Genomic DNA, 15,566 nt, shown 5'->3' with positions numbered 1-15,566 from the left:
GATCACCTAGCCCGAGGCTAGAGGCGTTAGGATCGACAAAACCTGGGGTTCTTATCTTGAGCCTTGAAAACTCGGTTAGAGGAATACGCGCCGCAGCAAGTGCCTAACCAACATCTCCAGGGGCGGCCCGTGGACTTTGGATTCAAAAGCATCCAAGATGCCCACTTTGATTGACACATCCCCAGACTGAGACTTGGACAGCCTCGATCTATCGTCGTAGGCAACCCAACTCTTTCGTGAGGATATCAAGAGGCTCCCCTTGGTACAGGGTCTCCTCCCATTCTACCGTCTCTCAACCACAACCGAAGTCCAGCAACACGCACGAGATCACCAAATAGCCTCTGCCAACCGGTGAAACGCGATATCATCATGGCTACCAATCCTACCGACGCTGCCGTGACGCGGCCCGACACAGAGACGGCCACGGTCAAGGATCTTGATCACGCTGAGAAGCCCAAGGATCTTGAGGCAGTCATGTCTTCCGAAGTTGGTCACACAGAGGGTGTGTAAATAGAAACTTCCCTTTGTTATGGACAAGTTGTCGCTGATGGCTCAGGAACAGAGTATACCGAGGAGCAATACAAGAAGGTTACGCGCAAGATCGACCGCTATCTTATGCCAATGATGTCAGTCCAGCCCTCGACCCTGCTCTGTCTCGGTGTGTTCCACTCAAAACTAACTAAACCAGGTTCTTCATCTACGGCATTCAGCAAACGGACAAGACGTTCATCAGTATTCAGGCAGTGAGTAGTTCGTTGTCACCTTTATATTGTTTCTTTGCTTACAAGCCGCGCAGCTCTTCGGCATGGAAACAGATCTAGGCCTGCACGGTCAACAGTACCAATGGCTCACAACCATGTGCGTCCCCAACCTCGCAGCCGGTAGTTGAACAGATACTTACATCCATCGCAGCTTCTATCTCACGTTCCTCTTTGGCGAATTCCCATCAACCTGGTTGATGCAGAAGTTCCAGATCGGCCGTGTCCTCTCCATCTACGTTATTTGCTGGTGTGCGTACAGACTTCAACCCCTTATGCGGCTCCCTTTCGCAGTGATAGAGGCTAACCGATCCCCCAGCGATCTGCATCCTCTGCATCAGCGCGGTCCAGAACTGGTCCCAGTTTATGGCCCTGCGAGCCCTGCAGGGTCTCTTCGAGAGTAACGTCTCCCCCGGTTTCCTCCTCCTCACGGGCGAGTGGTACCGGACCGAGGAGCACGCCCACCGATCGCTCTGGTGGCAGGCCTCGGAGGGTCTCTTCTCGGTGGTCTGCAACCTGATGCTCTACGGCCTCGCGCGCCACGTCACTGCGAACAACCCCCACATTGCGGCCTGGCGGACCATCTCCCTCTTCCTCGGCTCGCTGACCTTTGTCGGTGGTATCGCCTGCTTCTGGATCCTGGGGTCTCCGCACCAGGTTCCGTGGTTGAATGAGGAGGAGAAGAAGATTGCGTAAGTGGGAAGACTCTTTTCCGAGTGAATCGTGCATTAGGAAAGACTGACAATGGCATCATCAAGTGCCACTCGTGTTCTTGACAACCAGATCGGTGAGGAGTCAACCAGCCGGAAGTGGCGGTGGGATCAGGTCAGGGAGAGCTTCACCGACCCGCAGGTGTACTTTATTGTCTTGAACACCTTCCTGTCCTGCATTCCAAACGGGTACGTTACGCTTGTGATGACAGAAAAGGAGCATCTACTTACACTCAATTCTCTCCAGTGGTATCACGACCTTCAGCTCCCTGATGTACCAGACCTTTGGCTTCAACAACTGGGATTCTATGCTCTACGGCACTCCGAGGAACGGTACGTCGTCGAACCACTCCCTAAAATTTCAGAGAAAGCCCCTTGAGACCGCCTCTCGCTAACTAGACCTTCTTCGTAGGCATCTACGTCGTCTGCTTCGTAGCGTGCGCCTACTACCTCCGCTACTTCCAGGACCAGCGCCTCTACATCATGATCGTGTCCTGCATCCTCCCCATGGTCGGCATGCTCGTCATGTCCCTGCTGCCCAACACCGAGGAGTACAAATGGGTCAAGTGGGGCATGTACATCATCACCGTCGTCTTCTCGCTGGCCGTCTTCCTGGGCTGGAGCCTGAGTAAGTGATGCTGCAACCTATCTCACACACCCCCGATTCTGTGTGCTAACACCGCTTTCCTCCCTACTACAACAGTCACGTCCAACATCGCCGGCGGCACCAAGCGCACCGTCGTCTCCTCCCTGACGCTCATCGCCTACTGCGTCGGCAACATGGTCGGCTCGCAGGTCTTCCGCACGTCGGACGCGCCGCGGTACGTGCGCGGCACCGTCGCGTGCACCATCTGCTTCGGCCTCGAGGTGCTCTGCATCATCGCCTGGCGGCTGTGGTACATGCGCGAGAACCGGCGGCGCGAGCGGCTCGCCGCCGAGTCGGGCCTGTCCAAGGAGGAGCAGATGCGCATCGGCCTGCAGCTCGGCGAGCAGGACACGACCGACCTGGCCAACCCGCACTTCCGCTATGCCATGTAGAAGCAAGAAAAGGGGTTGGGGGTGTTGCCTGAGGAGTAGCAGTTGTCGTGTTTAGCGGAAGAGAATGTGTTGACAGGTTTGCCATGCCGTGGGTCTGCCAGGACATTCAGTTCAGACCAGTTCAGTTAGGAGTCTCCGTGGAGGGACTTTGTTTCATTTGATCAAAGTAGTATTGAACTCTACCGAAATGTATGACGTGACGTGAAAAAAGAACATCAGCCACCAGACACTGAACGCCGATATGACCAGACCCCATTTTACCCTTGTATTATGTATATGCATTCAGAAACATCAGACCGGAGTAGCCGCCTCACGGCTGTCGTCTTCCTGGTCGCCGCCCACATCCAGTCTACCACCCACACCTCCTGGAAACTTCCCCCCTCCGATGGTTCGAAACGCCTTCTGAGCGAATTGTTGCTTCCTGAAAGGATAGCAGGTTCGAAACTCGAAGCTTCCACAAACCCCCATCGATCAAGGCGCAACCCGATCGCTGTTCCGCCCCAGCGTACTCGGACTCGCCAGGCCCCTCTCCTCCGCGTCGTTCCCATCGTCCTGCAGCAGCTTTTTCCTCGCGGCGTGCTCCTCGTCCTCCTCGTCGCTGACGAGCCCGTCGAGCTCAAACTCCTCCGCGTCCCGCACCTGCCTCCTCTCGGCCGCGGCGGACGCCGAGCCGTTGAGGCCGCGGGCCTGCAGCGCAGGCGGTACCCGGTGGTTCAGCGGGTTGGCGCGGGCCTTGGCGGCGAGCAGGTCGGCGTTGGCGCTGCGGTCGTAGACGTGGATGAGCATGTTGACGAAGAGGAAGAGCAGGAAGGCGAGCGAGTAGAGGATGAGGATGTACGAGATGGGGTCCATGGAGGAGCCGGCCACGAGGGCCATCTGTTCCTCGGTGGCGCCCTGGAAGAGGAAGCCGGCGGCGAAGAGGAGCTGTTTTTTTGTGATTCAGTCAGTCAAGGAGCATAGGATGAAAAGGAGACCTTTAACGAATGGTGGAAACATACGAATGCCGGAATGTACTGGAAGCTGTGCGTCTCAAAGCCGTCGGCGGACATGCCGAACTTGTCGCTGAGGACAAAGGCAACCTCGATGATGCGGGTCAGGCCGGCGGCCATGAGGGTGTAGCCGAATGTGGTGTGGACCATGGCGCTGGTCATGAGCTCCTGCGGGTGCGCCGACATGGCCCAGCCGGTCATGAAGATGACGAAGCCGGGCACAAAGTTGCGCTTGGGCGAGCCGTCGCGGTCGCGACTCAGCCAGACGCCGGCCAGGCCGGCGCACCACCAGATGACGCCCATGGTGGTGTGCTGCCAGTCGTTCTTGACCCAGGCGGTGCCCCAGCGGTGCTCGGTGAAGGTGTTGACGCAGCCCCAGGCCGCGATGACGCAGCTGTCGTAGAACTCCTGCGAGCGGCCGGTGCGGCGCAGCCACATCTGGCCGACGAGCAGCAGGATGGTGAGCAGCACGCCGTAGGCGATGAAGGCGCCGCCCATGATGAAGTGGGCGAGGCACTGGCCGAGGTGGTCGCCCTGGCAGAAGCCGAGGGCGGTGATGCCGCCAAAGATCATCTGGGCCCAGGAGAAGACGGGCAGGGCCTTGCCGTTGATGCCGTGGGCGATGCGGAAGATGGGCCGGATGCGGCCGTTGAAGCCGCGCTCGAGGTGCAGCTTGAGGTAGGCGCCCATGACGACCTGGGCGAAGAGCATGATGTTGAGGACGTGGGCAAACTTGGAGTGGACGTTGCCGTGGATGAACTGGCGGCCCTTGTGCATGTGGCCGAGGAAGTAGGCGAGGATGGCGATCGCGGTGCCGAGGACTTGGAGCGGGACGTGCCAGCGGCTCTTGATCATCTATCAGAGGAGGAAAAGGGGGCAGTAGAGTCAGTTCCATGCTTCGTTGCCTGTATGTGGACTACGAGAGGCGGTGGTAAACGATGAGGGCCCAAACTCACTCCCAAGACCATTCCGAGAGGAAAGATGATGCCGAAGGCAAGCATCTGGAGCAGAATGTGTATCCATAGCGTCGTGTCCTGTATCTCCATCAGTGTCCGAGCAAGCCGACGGAGTGGTGGAAGAGGCAATGTACAATCGGTTCTAGGGAGATGGTCTCGCCTTCGGGGATCTTGTCTTCGTCGTGCTCGTGGGCGGCAGCAAGCGGTAGCATAGCCACAGCAATGGCAGCGCAGGCCACAACGGCCATACTGCTGTACAGGCCTTGCATTCTCTGGACCGCCATCTTGAAGAGGTCGAGCTCAGATTCGCAGGAAGTCGGCTGGCGGCTCAATTGGGGAGGGTAGCCCCTGGGATGGGAGGTGTCGCCGTGTCGGGCCTCAGCGGAAAGGGTGATGTCGTCGTCGGATTCAAAGGAACTGGAGTCAATCGCTGTTGTTGCTCTTCTTGCCTCTGGATATCCCTGCAATCCGCAACTCTGCCACAGAGAATACGGGGAGGACAGAGAAACAGCAAAAAGGCCAGTCAGATGGTTTGACGATGGGACGCGCACGATCGTGGCACTAAAGGAGGACCCTCATTTGCTGAGATAATTCCCCTAGTGATGGCCAACCAGATTCCAGTGAATGGATGCGCTTTTTGCAGCGCATTGTGAGTCCCGGAACACCCGAAGAGACTCGAGTTAGCGGCGGGAGCGGGGATTCATGGGTCCATTTAGTGGATAAAGTTGAAGCTTGAAGCGCTGTAAAATCTTGGAATCTTGTCACTAACTGCCCAGGTGGTGCCTAGCATGCCGCAGTGGGGTTATAATTTATCGCCTAGCAGAGACCAGACACGCGTTAAGTGTCAACATGAAACCTTGTCATGGGATGAACCCTATGAATAGTTCTGAACCGGCCTCCTTGTTTTGTGTGCAGTACTACTTTGTGAAGCTTATTATGAAGCTTCTTCATCTTCATCATGGCATCCATTGAACGAAAGTCCCTAGTCGCCAGTGATATCAACCCCTCTCCCCCTCTTCCGGAGTACCTAGGTAGAGATGCGGTCATTTTCTTACCACCTGCCTGCTCTGGAAACAAGACCCGCCCCGCCACAGTCTCGCAGCTACAGCGAAGCCACACGCTGATCAGTTTTGTCTGCTCTGTTGTATGGCTCCTTGGAAGCTTTGCACGAGTTACAAAGCAAAGATGCCGGGTCTGTTTGTGCTCTTGCTGATTACATATACAGTGGTGTGTAATGAGATGGATGTGATGCTAATTGATTGATTGGCATTCTCCATCCGGCCGGAACCCCGGCTGACTCGATCTCAACGCCGCCCCGGCCATCTCCCGTCCTTCACCCCCCTCCCCTCCTCCTCTCCTCCTCTTTCAGGCACTTGCCGCCGGCAAGATGCCCTGCGGGTAGTGGAACACATCGTTCGGGTCCAGCTGCGCCTTGATCGCCTGCAGCTTCGCCAGGTGCCCGCCCCAGTAGTTCTTCTGCGCCGTCGCCTGGTCCAGCTGCGTGTCCGGGTAGTTGACGTACCGGCCCCACTCGCCGTCCTTCATCGTGCCCGTCAGGTTGCCGATGAAGCTCTGCAGGAACGGGAACCCGTCCGCCGGGTAGGCCCCGAAGTTGACCCGGTCGTAGAACTGGTACAGGAACAGGTAGTCGCGGTGCGCGTACGACGTCGAGTTCCCCGGCACCTTGGGGATGGCCGAGTTCTTGCCGCCGTGCGCGTCGACCTGGATCCACCAGTTGCGCGTCTGCTTCTTGCCCGCGCCGAACCAGTAGTCGACAAAGGCAGCCAGCTGCTGGTCGGTCAGGGCCTGCGAGTACAGGCTCGACGAGTAAAAGGTCTCGTGCTAAAGGGAGTGAGACGGAATTAGCTGTCTGGTTTCATCCATCCCGGCCTTCCATGGACTTGTGCGCAAAAGGAGGGAAAAGGGCTCACCATGTCGTACGGGTGCGTCTGGTTCAGCGCCACCCCGTTGCCAAAGTGCTTGACCTGGTCCAGCCACGTCCCCGTCTGCGTGTACTGCAGCGTCCCGTTGGTCGCGTTGAGGAACGGCTGCAGCGCCGCCACCAGCCCGGCCTTGTCGCCGTAGTACAGGCCCTCAAAGTTGGCGTAGATGCGGTTGAGGAAGAGCCGCATGTTGAGCTCGGCCGGCATCGTGTTGGCCACGTAGTCCTGGAACGCCTTGAGGCCCGCCGCCGCCTTGTCCTGCTTCCAGGGAGCCGACGCCACGAAGATGGTCACCTGCTCCGGCACGGCAAAGGTCTGGAACTGGAACTCGGCCACCACGCCCATCGAGCCGCCCGCGCCGCGCAGCGCCCAGAAGACGTCCGGGTTCTCGGTCGCCGAGCAGGAGACCACCGTCGAGTTGGCCAGGACCACCTTGGCGCTGACGAGGGCGTCGAGCGCGAGGCCCTTGGTGTGCGAGCTCAGGCCGAAGCCGCCGTGGAGCGTGTGTCCTGCGACACCGACACTGTCCGAGAAAGTCTTTGTCAGTCCTCCGGCCCGCATCAAGGCCACTCAGCATGCCACCACCATAGTTTCCTAACTCACCCGGGACAAGTCCCATGGCTGAACGCCCTCTTGCCCTGCGCATACAGCTCCGCCGCGACGTGGCCCAGCCTCGAGCCGCCCTCTATCGTCGCGATGCCCGTCTTGTTGTCCAGCGTCACCTTGCTCATGCGGTCCAGCTCGATCGTCAGGTGCCCGTCCTCGCCGCCCAGGCCGAATGACCCGTAGCTGTGCCCGCCGCACTTGGGGTTCGCCTTGACGCCGAGCTTGACGGCGCAGGCCACAGCGTCCTGGATCTGCTTCACCGTCGTCGGCACGGCGATGGCCACGGGCGTGAAGTTGAGCCGCAGGTTGAAGGGCGCGACGTCCAGCGACCAGTCGTCGGAGCCCTGGCTGTCGACGCTCACGCCCGAGCTCGACAGGCAGTCCTCGAGGGCGGCGCGCTTGCTGAGCGGGGACGCCAGCGAGAGGGAGAGGCCGAAGGCCACCACCGTGGCCAGTGCGGTGCCGTGCAGCATCTTGATGTGGCGTTCTCTGGAGTCTTGTGCGTGTATAACAAAGGGGTAGGGATTCCCCAGGATCTGGAGAAACTGGTGGATAGGGGCAACGAAACTTCTGGGGAAAGGGGGAAGCAGGAGACGCGGAGTGATTCGGAGATATACTCCACGATCTGTTGAGCCGACAAAGTCTGGGGTAATGACAGACAATGGCGGCCACTTCCGTCAGGCAGCGCTCACACACGATCCAGGACGACGTAAAGAGAGTGTCGGACTAGATGTGGCGCCATTCCCTGGTCCAGGTCGTAAGGATGTCTGCCCACACTATTTAAGATCTTCACGCTCCTCCCTGGGTCACCTTCCGCGCCTCGCGGGGTTGATAGAAAGCTGGGATGGGGGTACGGCACAGCAGTCTAGAAGGTCCGACTGGCAGTACCACCACCCGGATTGCGTCTTGGCAAACGGGAAACATGCATATCCATCTTGTCGTCCTGCTCCCCGGGAGTTCGGTTCAGTCCGAGACCATCGGAGTGTGTGGTACGAGGCTTACTGTTACAGATACCGCATCTAGAGTGTGCTCCTACCGCGTCAAATCACCTTCGTACTTATCAGCCGGGTAAAACAGCCACTGGAGGGAGAGGATCACGGGCACGCCCTATGAGCTGTTTCTCGCGCCATTATGATGGGTGGTGTCGATATGGCCCCCGATATGATATAGATCTCTCGGCAATATCTTGGCTCGCAGCCTCAAGTCGCAAATTGGAGTGGCGCACATGATGCCCGTAACGCAACTCCATCACATTTCCAAACCGCAGGTAGGCTTCTCTATGTTAATGAGCATGCGGATCTACGGTACAGGGAGCCGGTAGTCTCGGTATTGCACTTCCCTCGAACGCCGCTCGACCAGAGTTGAAGCGGAGAGCCAAAGGCGGAGGCACGATGGACCAGCTCAGCTCGACCCGGATCGTGAGAACGGGATTATAGAGGTTACCTTCTTAAAGTAGCTTGGGTTTCTTCCATCAATACCTCGTTACAATACAGTGCCTGCATATTATCCGGAGGTCACCGTCGGGTCTCCGGCCACCGACCCATATCGGATATCATTCCACACGGAAGGCCCCTTATTAGCTTGAGTAGACGGAACATTTCAGCTCCTGGAAATGTATGTCGAGAACGGATAACTCAGTCGGTGATTCTGAGTGGAACGGCCGGAACTTCGGATGAGTCCAAGTGGTTCCCCAGACCTGTGATGGAACCCTTTTGCATGGATTCTCGGGAGACAAGAGCCTTTCTCCATGTCCTTTTAACTCCTAAGATCCCATACCTGGGAGACTCCTCCGAGATCAGCAAACTCCACGAATGGTATCATAAGCTGATTTGTGCGCTTTAAATCAGTGGCCTTATGGACATTATCCGGGATCTCCATTTACCCAGGGCCTCCTCGCCTATCTACGGAGCGGGTAATCACCCTGACTCGATATGTCTTTATCCGCAACGCGTTCCACTCAATTGGGTAGTTTCGGAGCTTGAAAGGTAATGTCGCATTGCTCTGGAGTATCGAGAGTCCACATTGAGAGGGCATGAGGTGCCGAAATGGGCCGCGAAAGTAGAATCGTGTGAGAATAGGCGACGACAGCGTGGCCATATAGACGCCAAGAAGTGACCGATCTGCTCTGATGCGATGGCCTTTTTATCAAGCTTGTAAGTAGCTGATGGTCGTTGGTCGTTGCGATAGTCGCGAGCTCGATCACCAACAGCCTACATCCCGTCGAAGGTTCATAAGTTAGGGTCACGCGCCGCCGCTCATCGTTCGACAGACATGGCGTCCATCAGGTCATGGCTCTCGGCAGTCATCTGCCTTCTGCCGAGTGCATCCCTGGCAGCAACACTTCTGGCCTCGCACTACAGCGGCACTATCTACACCCTGGACCTGGAGGTCACGAATGGCAATGGCACCCTGAAGGTCAAGTCTACAGGCAAGGCCGGAGTTACTCAGCCCGCATGGATCACGTTTGACTCTGAGGACCGCATCCTGTATGTCAACGATGAGAACTGGCGAGGCCGTCCAGGCGGCATGTCGGCCTTGTCCGTCAAGGAAGATGGGTCGGTAACCCTGGCGGCGAGCGCGCAGACCTCAGGAGGCCAGGTGCACAGCACCCTGTACGGCGGCAGCAACGGCAGAGGGTTCATCGCGACAACGGAGTAGTCAGTACATCTTGCTTTTCATACCTGAAAAGGACGAAGAACGCGTGACTGACCACAAACACAGCGATCTGTCCACCCTCACAACCTACCAGCTCCCGCTCACGGCCAGCACCCAGCCCGTCGAGAAGCTGAAGTTCACCATGTCGGGCCGCGGCCCCAACGCCATGCGCCAGGACCGCCCGCACCCGCACTCCGTCTGGACCGACCCCACGGGTAAGTTCCTGCTGAGCGCCGACCTGGGCGCCGACCTCGTGCGCATCTACCGCATCGACGCCACTACGGGCAAGCTCACCGAGTGCCCCGCCGCCCAGACCGGTCCGGGCGACGGCCCGCGCCACGGCGCGTGGTGGGCGCCGAAAGCCGGGTCCACCGAGGGACTCATGCTGTACGTCGTCAACGAGCTCGCCAACTCGGTGACGGTCTGGCAGACGGCCTACCCGTCGGGCGACGGAGGGTGCCTGTCGCTCAAGAAGACGCAGTCCGCGCCGACCTACCCGGCGGGCAAGACCGCGCCCCAGGGGTCCAAGGCCGCCGAGGTCCGCGTCGCGGGCAACTTTGTCTACGCGTCGAACCGCAACGACCGAACCTACGGCGCCAAGGAGGACTCGATGGCGACGTACTCCATCGACGCCGCCTCGGGCGCGATCAAGTTCCTCGAGCAGACCAGCGCGCACGGGTGGTTCCCGCGCACGTTTGTGATCAACAAGGCCGGCGACATGGTCGCCATCGGGGGCCAGACCTCGGCCAACGTGGCGGTCGTTGCGCGGGACGTGCAGAGCGGCAAGCTTGGGGAGTTGATTGCCACGATCCCGCTTGGGTCGCCTGGCACGGTGAATAACGAGGATGGCTTGAGTGCTGTGATCTGGGACGAGTGATTACTCCAAGGTATTCTAGCCGTCACTGCGGATTGTTCAGCCTGATGCTGGAGGACTTGAAGATTATATATATACTCTGGGCTCAAATGTACATATGCAAAGACTATATCTCTATCATCTCTGACAGTGCTGGAGACTAGTGTTACGCCATCCCTTCAAGTCGCCTATCTGTGAAATGGTGCTTTCGATGCTGTTGGAACGCACTCCCAAGAATAGACTCCTGCAAAGCATATGCACAAGTCTCAATGGAGAAAACCCGGGTGTCAGCTGGCAACTGTTCCGAGTCGTAATCCTTCTAGGAGTGACGGCTTCGGTGTGCATCCTGCAATATCGGCCACTTTAGCCGGCAGCGGGCTGACTTTGAATGGTCCTGGAGCCATCATCCACGCAGGAGTAGTTATCTGACTTGAGTATATTCACTCGTGTCGGCACAGACTATCGCTACGATGATACAACCTCAGCGTGAGACGTTACACCTTTGAAGCCTTGCTTGGCATTGAAAGTGAAGGAATAGAAATAGTAACGAGTTTCCTCATCGCTCTACGGCCTGCGTTCATTCACCTTTTCTAGGCCTTAGAGATAAAGGAAACATCTTTGACGAGAGAGCACAACTGTCCTCAGAACCAATTTGAACAAGCTCAACTGAGACTCATATCACCGACTCACCTCCTCATCATGCACCTCCCAAGTCTACCCGTGGCTCTGGCCGCCCTCTGCTTGATGGCAACAACTACCTCGGCCGTCAAGCTCGTCCCGTGGCAAGTCCGCAGCCTGGGCACCTACTCGCCCTCAGGCCGTCCGGGCTCTACCCCCTTCTCGTCTCTAAGCTTCACCATCCTTGACAACAACACCGTCGACACGGGGCCCGTCCTCAGCAAGCAGCCCAGCGAGATCAAGTGCCGCATGGAGTGGTCCTCGCGCGCGCAATCCGACGACGAGCCCCCGCCGCCCAAGGACTGGTTCTACGGCGTCGTCAACGACAACTGCACGGCCGTCGACAACGGCCGGTGGACGTTCCGCCTGCTCAAGGCCGGCGAGTCCGAGTGCGCGGGCAAGCGGCCCAGCGCGACGACGTGCTTCGACCTCGAGGTCACGCAGGCGGTCCGGGCGACGGCCGGGCGGGACGAGGGCGACTACGAGGCGGTCCTCGTGGGCAGGGCGCACTTCGAGACGGGCGTCAACATGGTGGGGATGTGCGCGGGCAGCGGGTTCTGCAACTGGGCGCTGGCGGACGACGCGAAGCCCTTCTACGTCGAGCAGGAGTTTACGAATTGTCGGGGTTTCTGTGGCGAGGATTAGAGAGAGGCGCGGGCCCGTAGGGAGGAACAGCACCCTCTGGCTGTGAAGTTGACGGTCAGCTTGATGCGATAGATTCGGGAGAAAGGCTTCACTGGGTTGAAGGATGCACGATGAGGTCTCTCTTCGCCTCTGTTGGTACTTGACATTACCAGAGACTAGTAACCCGGTTCGTTTCATGCTCCGTCTCGCTGTCAATCTCTGCAACGCAAGATGCCCAGCATGGCGACGATATTGCCTCGCGTCTATGAATACAGGGAAGTCATTGAAAGGATCGCCAAGTTTAATAACTGTTAATTTGCCTCAAACTTTCATGGACTGTCGTCCCAAATGTAGCATAGTGCAAGTGAGAATTTAGAGAAAGTGGTCCTGGGCCAGACAAGAAAAGGCAAGTCGTCCTGGACATCTCAATCAAGCATTGAACCACCAGGTTTCATATCCGTTTTCGGTAGTTGTCGTCGTCGGCCATTCACTCAGCCCGCGGGACACTTCGCGACATTTCTCACGCCGTTGAGCTTGACCCGACATCGAAAGCTTGGGACACTTTTCTTCCCAGATTCCATCCTACATGAAGGTCCGCATCCGCAACAAGTATCGCCGAGCAATCTCGCGCGTCGCGTGTGCAAGGAAATAGCCCCCCATAAACAGGCGAGACAGGGTAGCAACCGGGCGTACCGGGGAATGGGCCTCCCCATTAATACGCGCGGGTGCGCAAGTTTGTCTGTGTGTACGCTTGTACGGGCGACCCTGGTCCTTGCCCATTGCCATCCCTGGCGATCAAATCGGAACACCCTAGAGATTCGTTACAGGCGGGAAAAGCAAAAAGAAAAGAAAAACTTGCAGGATCCTGGCCAAAGTGCGACGCTGATGGTGTATCCACTCTGTCCTCCGGGTGCTGTTTGCTCACTCTCCACCCCCAGCCTGCAGAGTAGGCGACAAGAATGGAACGTGCCGTACGAGATGGTAGGGTAGGATTATTGCTTTACTCGGTGACTGGTTGCTGACCCCCTTTGCTTGGCGCCTGCAAGTTGGACGGAGCAGTCTAGACTCTGGTTGCGACGTTCAATGTCATGTCAGAAGCGAAGGATTCCTCGCGAAAGTCATCTCATTCATGGTCAAGATTCAAACAGACACGGGAGCAGAGTGATATCACAAGATGATGGCTATTCATGAAGTTCCAATTAACATTATGTCGTTGTATATATACCACAAAGAACTTTATTTCACACAATAAGCTCTCGTTTGTTTTTGAATGTGCAGGTTTGACATGATTCCCATTTTCGACGATCCCCTCCATCCAAGAAATGCAGGAAATGCAGAAACAAATCCACCAGGCCGACGAAAGCTAGAACAAGCTAGCCTTTCGTACAACCCAACGCTCGTACACCCCGAAACTTCCGCTCTCTATCGGACGCGCGAGAAAGCAAAGCAAAAAAGATGCACAAGATGCCAACGAGATGAAGGGGCATCACCGAGAAAGACCGCCCGTCAGAGCGATCCTCCTCAGGTCAGCACCTCCACACCACTGCTCAAGGACGGCGCGCTTAGAAGGCAGCGAGGGCACCGAGGGCCAGCATGGCGACGGTGCCGATGGAGCCGAGGACGGCAGCGCCGGCGGTGGGGACAGCGGTGGGCTTGCTGGTGGTGGTGCCGTTGGAGGCGCCGGTGGGCTTGCTCGGGGCCGAGGTGGTGGTGGACATGCCAGTCTTGGTCGCGGAGGCCGAGGCCGAGGAGGACACGCTGGAGACGACCGACGAGGAGCTGGCGGCGGAGCTCGAGGACGAGGCGGCGGAGCTGCTGGAGCTGCCGGAGCCGCCGGAGCCACCGCCGGTGGAGCAGGTCTTGCCCTCGTTGATGGCGGCGCAGAAGGCCTGGGTGGCGGGGAGGACCTTGTCTGTAAGAGAGGAAGCGAGTCATGTTAGTCATGCTGAATCTTGCTCATAATACACTGTGCATGTATGCCAAAACGTACTGATGGCAACGTCGTCACCGCAAGCCTTGATAACGTCGGCGGTGGCAGCGCCGGTGATCTTGCTCTGGTTGTCCTTGGTGCACTGGCACTTGAAGTCGTCGGCAGCGCAGGTGGTGGCGGTGGAGGCGGCCTTGACGATGATGGGCTGGGCGCACGACGGGATGTCGGTGATGCACTGAGCGGAGGCCGTGGCGGCAGCGGCGGCGAGGAGGACAGCAGTGTACTTCATCTTGACGGTTGGTTGTTTTGGTTGAATTACTAAGACAAGTTCAAAAAGCTGGTGGTATACAGAGACAACGAGTGTTGTTTGTTGGAAGCTGAAAGCGAATGTGGGTGAGGAGAGAAAAAGAGGAGGAGAAACGATATTGACCGGGCTTGCGAAGGAGTCTGGGGTTTATATGCCGGCCTTTGCTCGAGGTGGGAATGGTACGCTACACACTCATCAGAGATCCTCCTCCCCCGAGTCGAGGTGAGAAGCTTGTGGCACAGGCCAGGAAGACGAGGAGGACCTTGAGCTGGGATGATCGGTAGGGACCCACTGGTTGGGTCAGGGGAGGATGTGCGTTAGGAGGGGGGGGCGAATCTTTGTCGACCAGGGCCATCGTGTGGTCCGAAAGCAAGGTACTCCCGAGATGATGCTCGGTGATGTAGTCATTTCCCTTCCTTGGTCGGCAGCGCGGGTCAGCAACCAACATCGTCCACTGCCATTGAGCATCTCCCACTGTGCGAGTGAGAGCTTCGAGGTACAAGGCCGTCTGGGTGGTGGGTACATCCCCAGCTCGGCCTAGCTACGTAGCATGAGCGCCAGGGTGCGGACAAGGTGTGGATGTGGTAGGCCATGCCGCTTTGCGTTAAGGAGGCTGTGGAGTATTCCCCGAACAAGACACAGGTCCGACAGATCTGCCCACGGCCTCCACCTGGGGGTGGGCATTAAATTAGGTGGGCCGCAATTGGCCCGGGGGGACAAACAGTGAATGCTCGATGGCTCGCTGAATCTCTGTTGCCCATCCTGATGCGCCTGTGAGTGGTGTGCGGATGCTACGGGGGCGGCCACACTCAGCATGGTGGCTGAGCGTTTCCTCCCGGGGTGCTTCTCCTTCCCTCTCTGCCTCTCTCTTTTCTTTTTGCTGGTAGCCAGCCGTTAGACATCCTGGAATTTGTGTCGCAATGGCTGCTGCAGGGGTAATCTCGGGCGGTAGCCAATCTCATCCCCTCGCGCTACCATCGATTCGACCCTGATCCTCGCAGCATCGGTTCGATCTCTTGCCTCTTGTGTATTACAGCACCCTCGAGGCCCTGTCCTTCTACTCTAACTGGCAGATTGGCAAAAGGGGCTCAAACACTTGCCTAAGCTGTATTCTGCGCTGTCATTTCCTTTCATCAGTCGGATCGATGTCGCTTCGCCGTAGCCTTGCTTTGCCTGGATGCACCGAGTCAATTGCAAGCCCAAGTAGCACCAGGCCGCCAACAGCCCGCTGCAGGGCGCTGCCGGCTCGAGCGGAACGAGCTGCAAGGTAACTGTGTACGCATATCGTCAGTGATCGCCAGGTACTTGCAGTCGGTACATCTCTATTGGGACAGGCGTTGGTCGAGGATTCAGCTTGGCTGGACAGCGAGTGTCCTTCGGCCCAGTTTTGCCCTGCTGTCTTGCTTCTGATGACGACGACGCTGGGGAAACCTGGGGCATCGGTTGCCCGTGGCCTTGGCAACAGGCGCTTTCTGACCACACAGTGTCCTGAAACTGTCCTCAGACGGCCCTGTTCCGT

The 15,566-nt window shown here is 57.8% G+C and overlaps 6 protein-coding genes across 6 annotated transcripts; 3 read left to right on the top strand and 3 right to left on the bottom strand.

Moving 5' to 3' along the window:
- Positions 1 to 369: 369 nt before the first annotated feature.
- E0L32_009387 (uncharacterized protein) lies at positions 370 to 2,506 on the top strand (the record flags this gene model as incomplete). The annotated part of the gene is made up of 10 exons (XM_031144347.1): positions 370 to 502; positions 557 to 626; positions 689 to 743; positions 797 to 858; positions 913 to 1,010; positions 1,078 to 1,450; positions 1,517 to 1,657; positions 1,716 to 1,801; positions 1,881 to 2,096; positions 2,172 to 2,506. 10 exons carry the CDS (start codon positions 370 to 372, stop codon positions 2,504 to 2,506), a joined length of 1,569 nt encoding a protein of 522 aa, XP_030991054.1.
- Positions 2,507 to 2,977: 471 nt separating this feature from the next.
- E0L32_009386 (uncharacterized protein) lies at positions 2,978 to 4,735 on the bottom strand (the record flags this gene model as incomplete). The annotated part of the gene is made up of 4 exons (XM_031144346.1): positions 2,978 to 3,430; positions 3,505 to 4,350; positions 4,452 to 4,529; positions 4,586 to 4,735. 4 exons carry the CDS (start codon positions 4,733 to 4,735, stop codon positions 2,978 to 2,980), a joined length of 1,527 nt encoding a protein of 508 aa, XP_030991053.1.
- Positions 4,736 to 5,816: 1,081 nt separating this feature from the next.
- E0L32_009385 (uncharacterized protein) lies at positions 5,817 to 7,473 on the bottom strand (the record flags this gene model as incomplete). Its single annotated transcript, XM_031144345.1, has 3 exons — positions 5,817 to 6,293; positions 6,383 to 6,917; positions 6,998 to 7,473. 3 exons carry the CDS (start codon positions 7,471 to 7,473, stop codon positions 5,817 to 5,819), a joined length of 1,488 nt encoding a protein of 495 aa, XP_030991052.1.
- A 1,798-nt stretch (positions 7,474 to 9,271) lies between these two features.
- Positions 9,272 to 10,532, top strand: E0L32_009384 (uncharacterized protein; the record flags this gene model as incomplete). The annotated part of the gene is made up of 2 exons (XM_031144343.1): positions 9,272 to 9,657; positions 9,722 to 10,532. 2 exons carry the CDS (start codon positions 9,272 to 9,274, stop codon positions 10,530 to 10,532), a joined length of 1,197 nt encoding a protein of 398 aa, XP_030991051.1.
- A 675-nt stretch (positions 10,533 to 11,207) lies between these two features.
- On the top strand, positions 11,208 to 11,831 carry E0L32_009383 (uncharacterized protein; the record flags this gene model as incomplete). The annotated part of the gene is made up of 1 exon (XM_031144342.1): positions 11,208 to 11,831. One exon carries the CDS (start codon positions 11,208 to 11,210, stop codon positions 11,829 to 11,831), a length of 624 nt encoding a protein of 207 aa, XP_030991050.1.
- A 1,541-nt stretch (positions 11,832 to 13,372) lies between these two features.
- On the bottom strand, positions 13,373 to 14,029 carry E0L32_009382 (uncharacterized protein; the record flags this gene model as incomplete). The annotated part of the gene is made up of 2 exons (XM_031144341.1): positions 13,373 to 13,722; positions 13,801 to 14,029. 2 exons carry the CDS (start codon positions 14,027 to 14,029, stop codon positions 13,373 to 13,375), a joined length of 579 nt encoding a protein of 192 aa, XP_030991049.1.
- Between the last annotated feature and the right edge of the window lie 1,537 nt (positions 14,030 to 15,566).

The sequence above is a fragment of the Thyridium curvatum genome (genome assembly GCF_004353045.1).
Source record: "Thyridium curvatum strain D216 chromosome Unknown NODE_68_length_238363_cov_78.500886, whole genome shotgun sequence".
NCBI classification, from domain to species: domain Eukaryota; kingdom Fungi; phylum Ascomycota; class Sordariomycetes; order Thyridiales; family Thyridiaceae; genus Thyridium; species Thyridium curvatum.
This window is presented reverse-complemented; position numbering and strand designations above follow the sequence as displayed.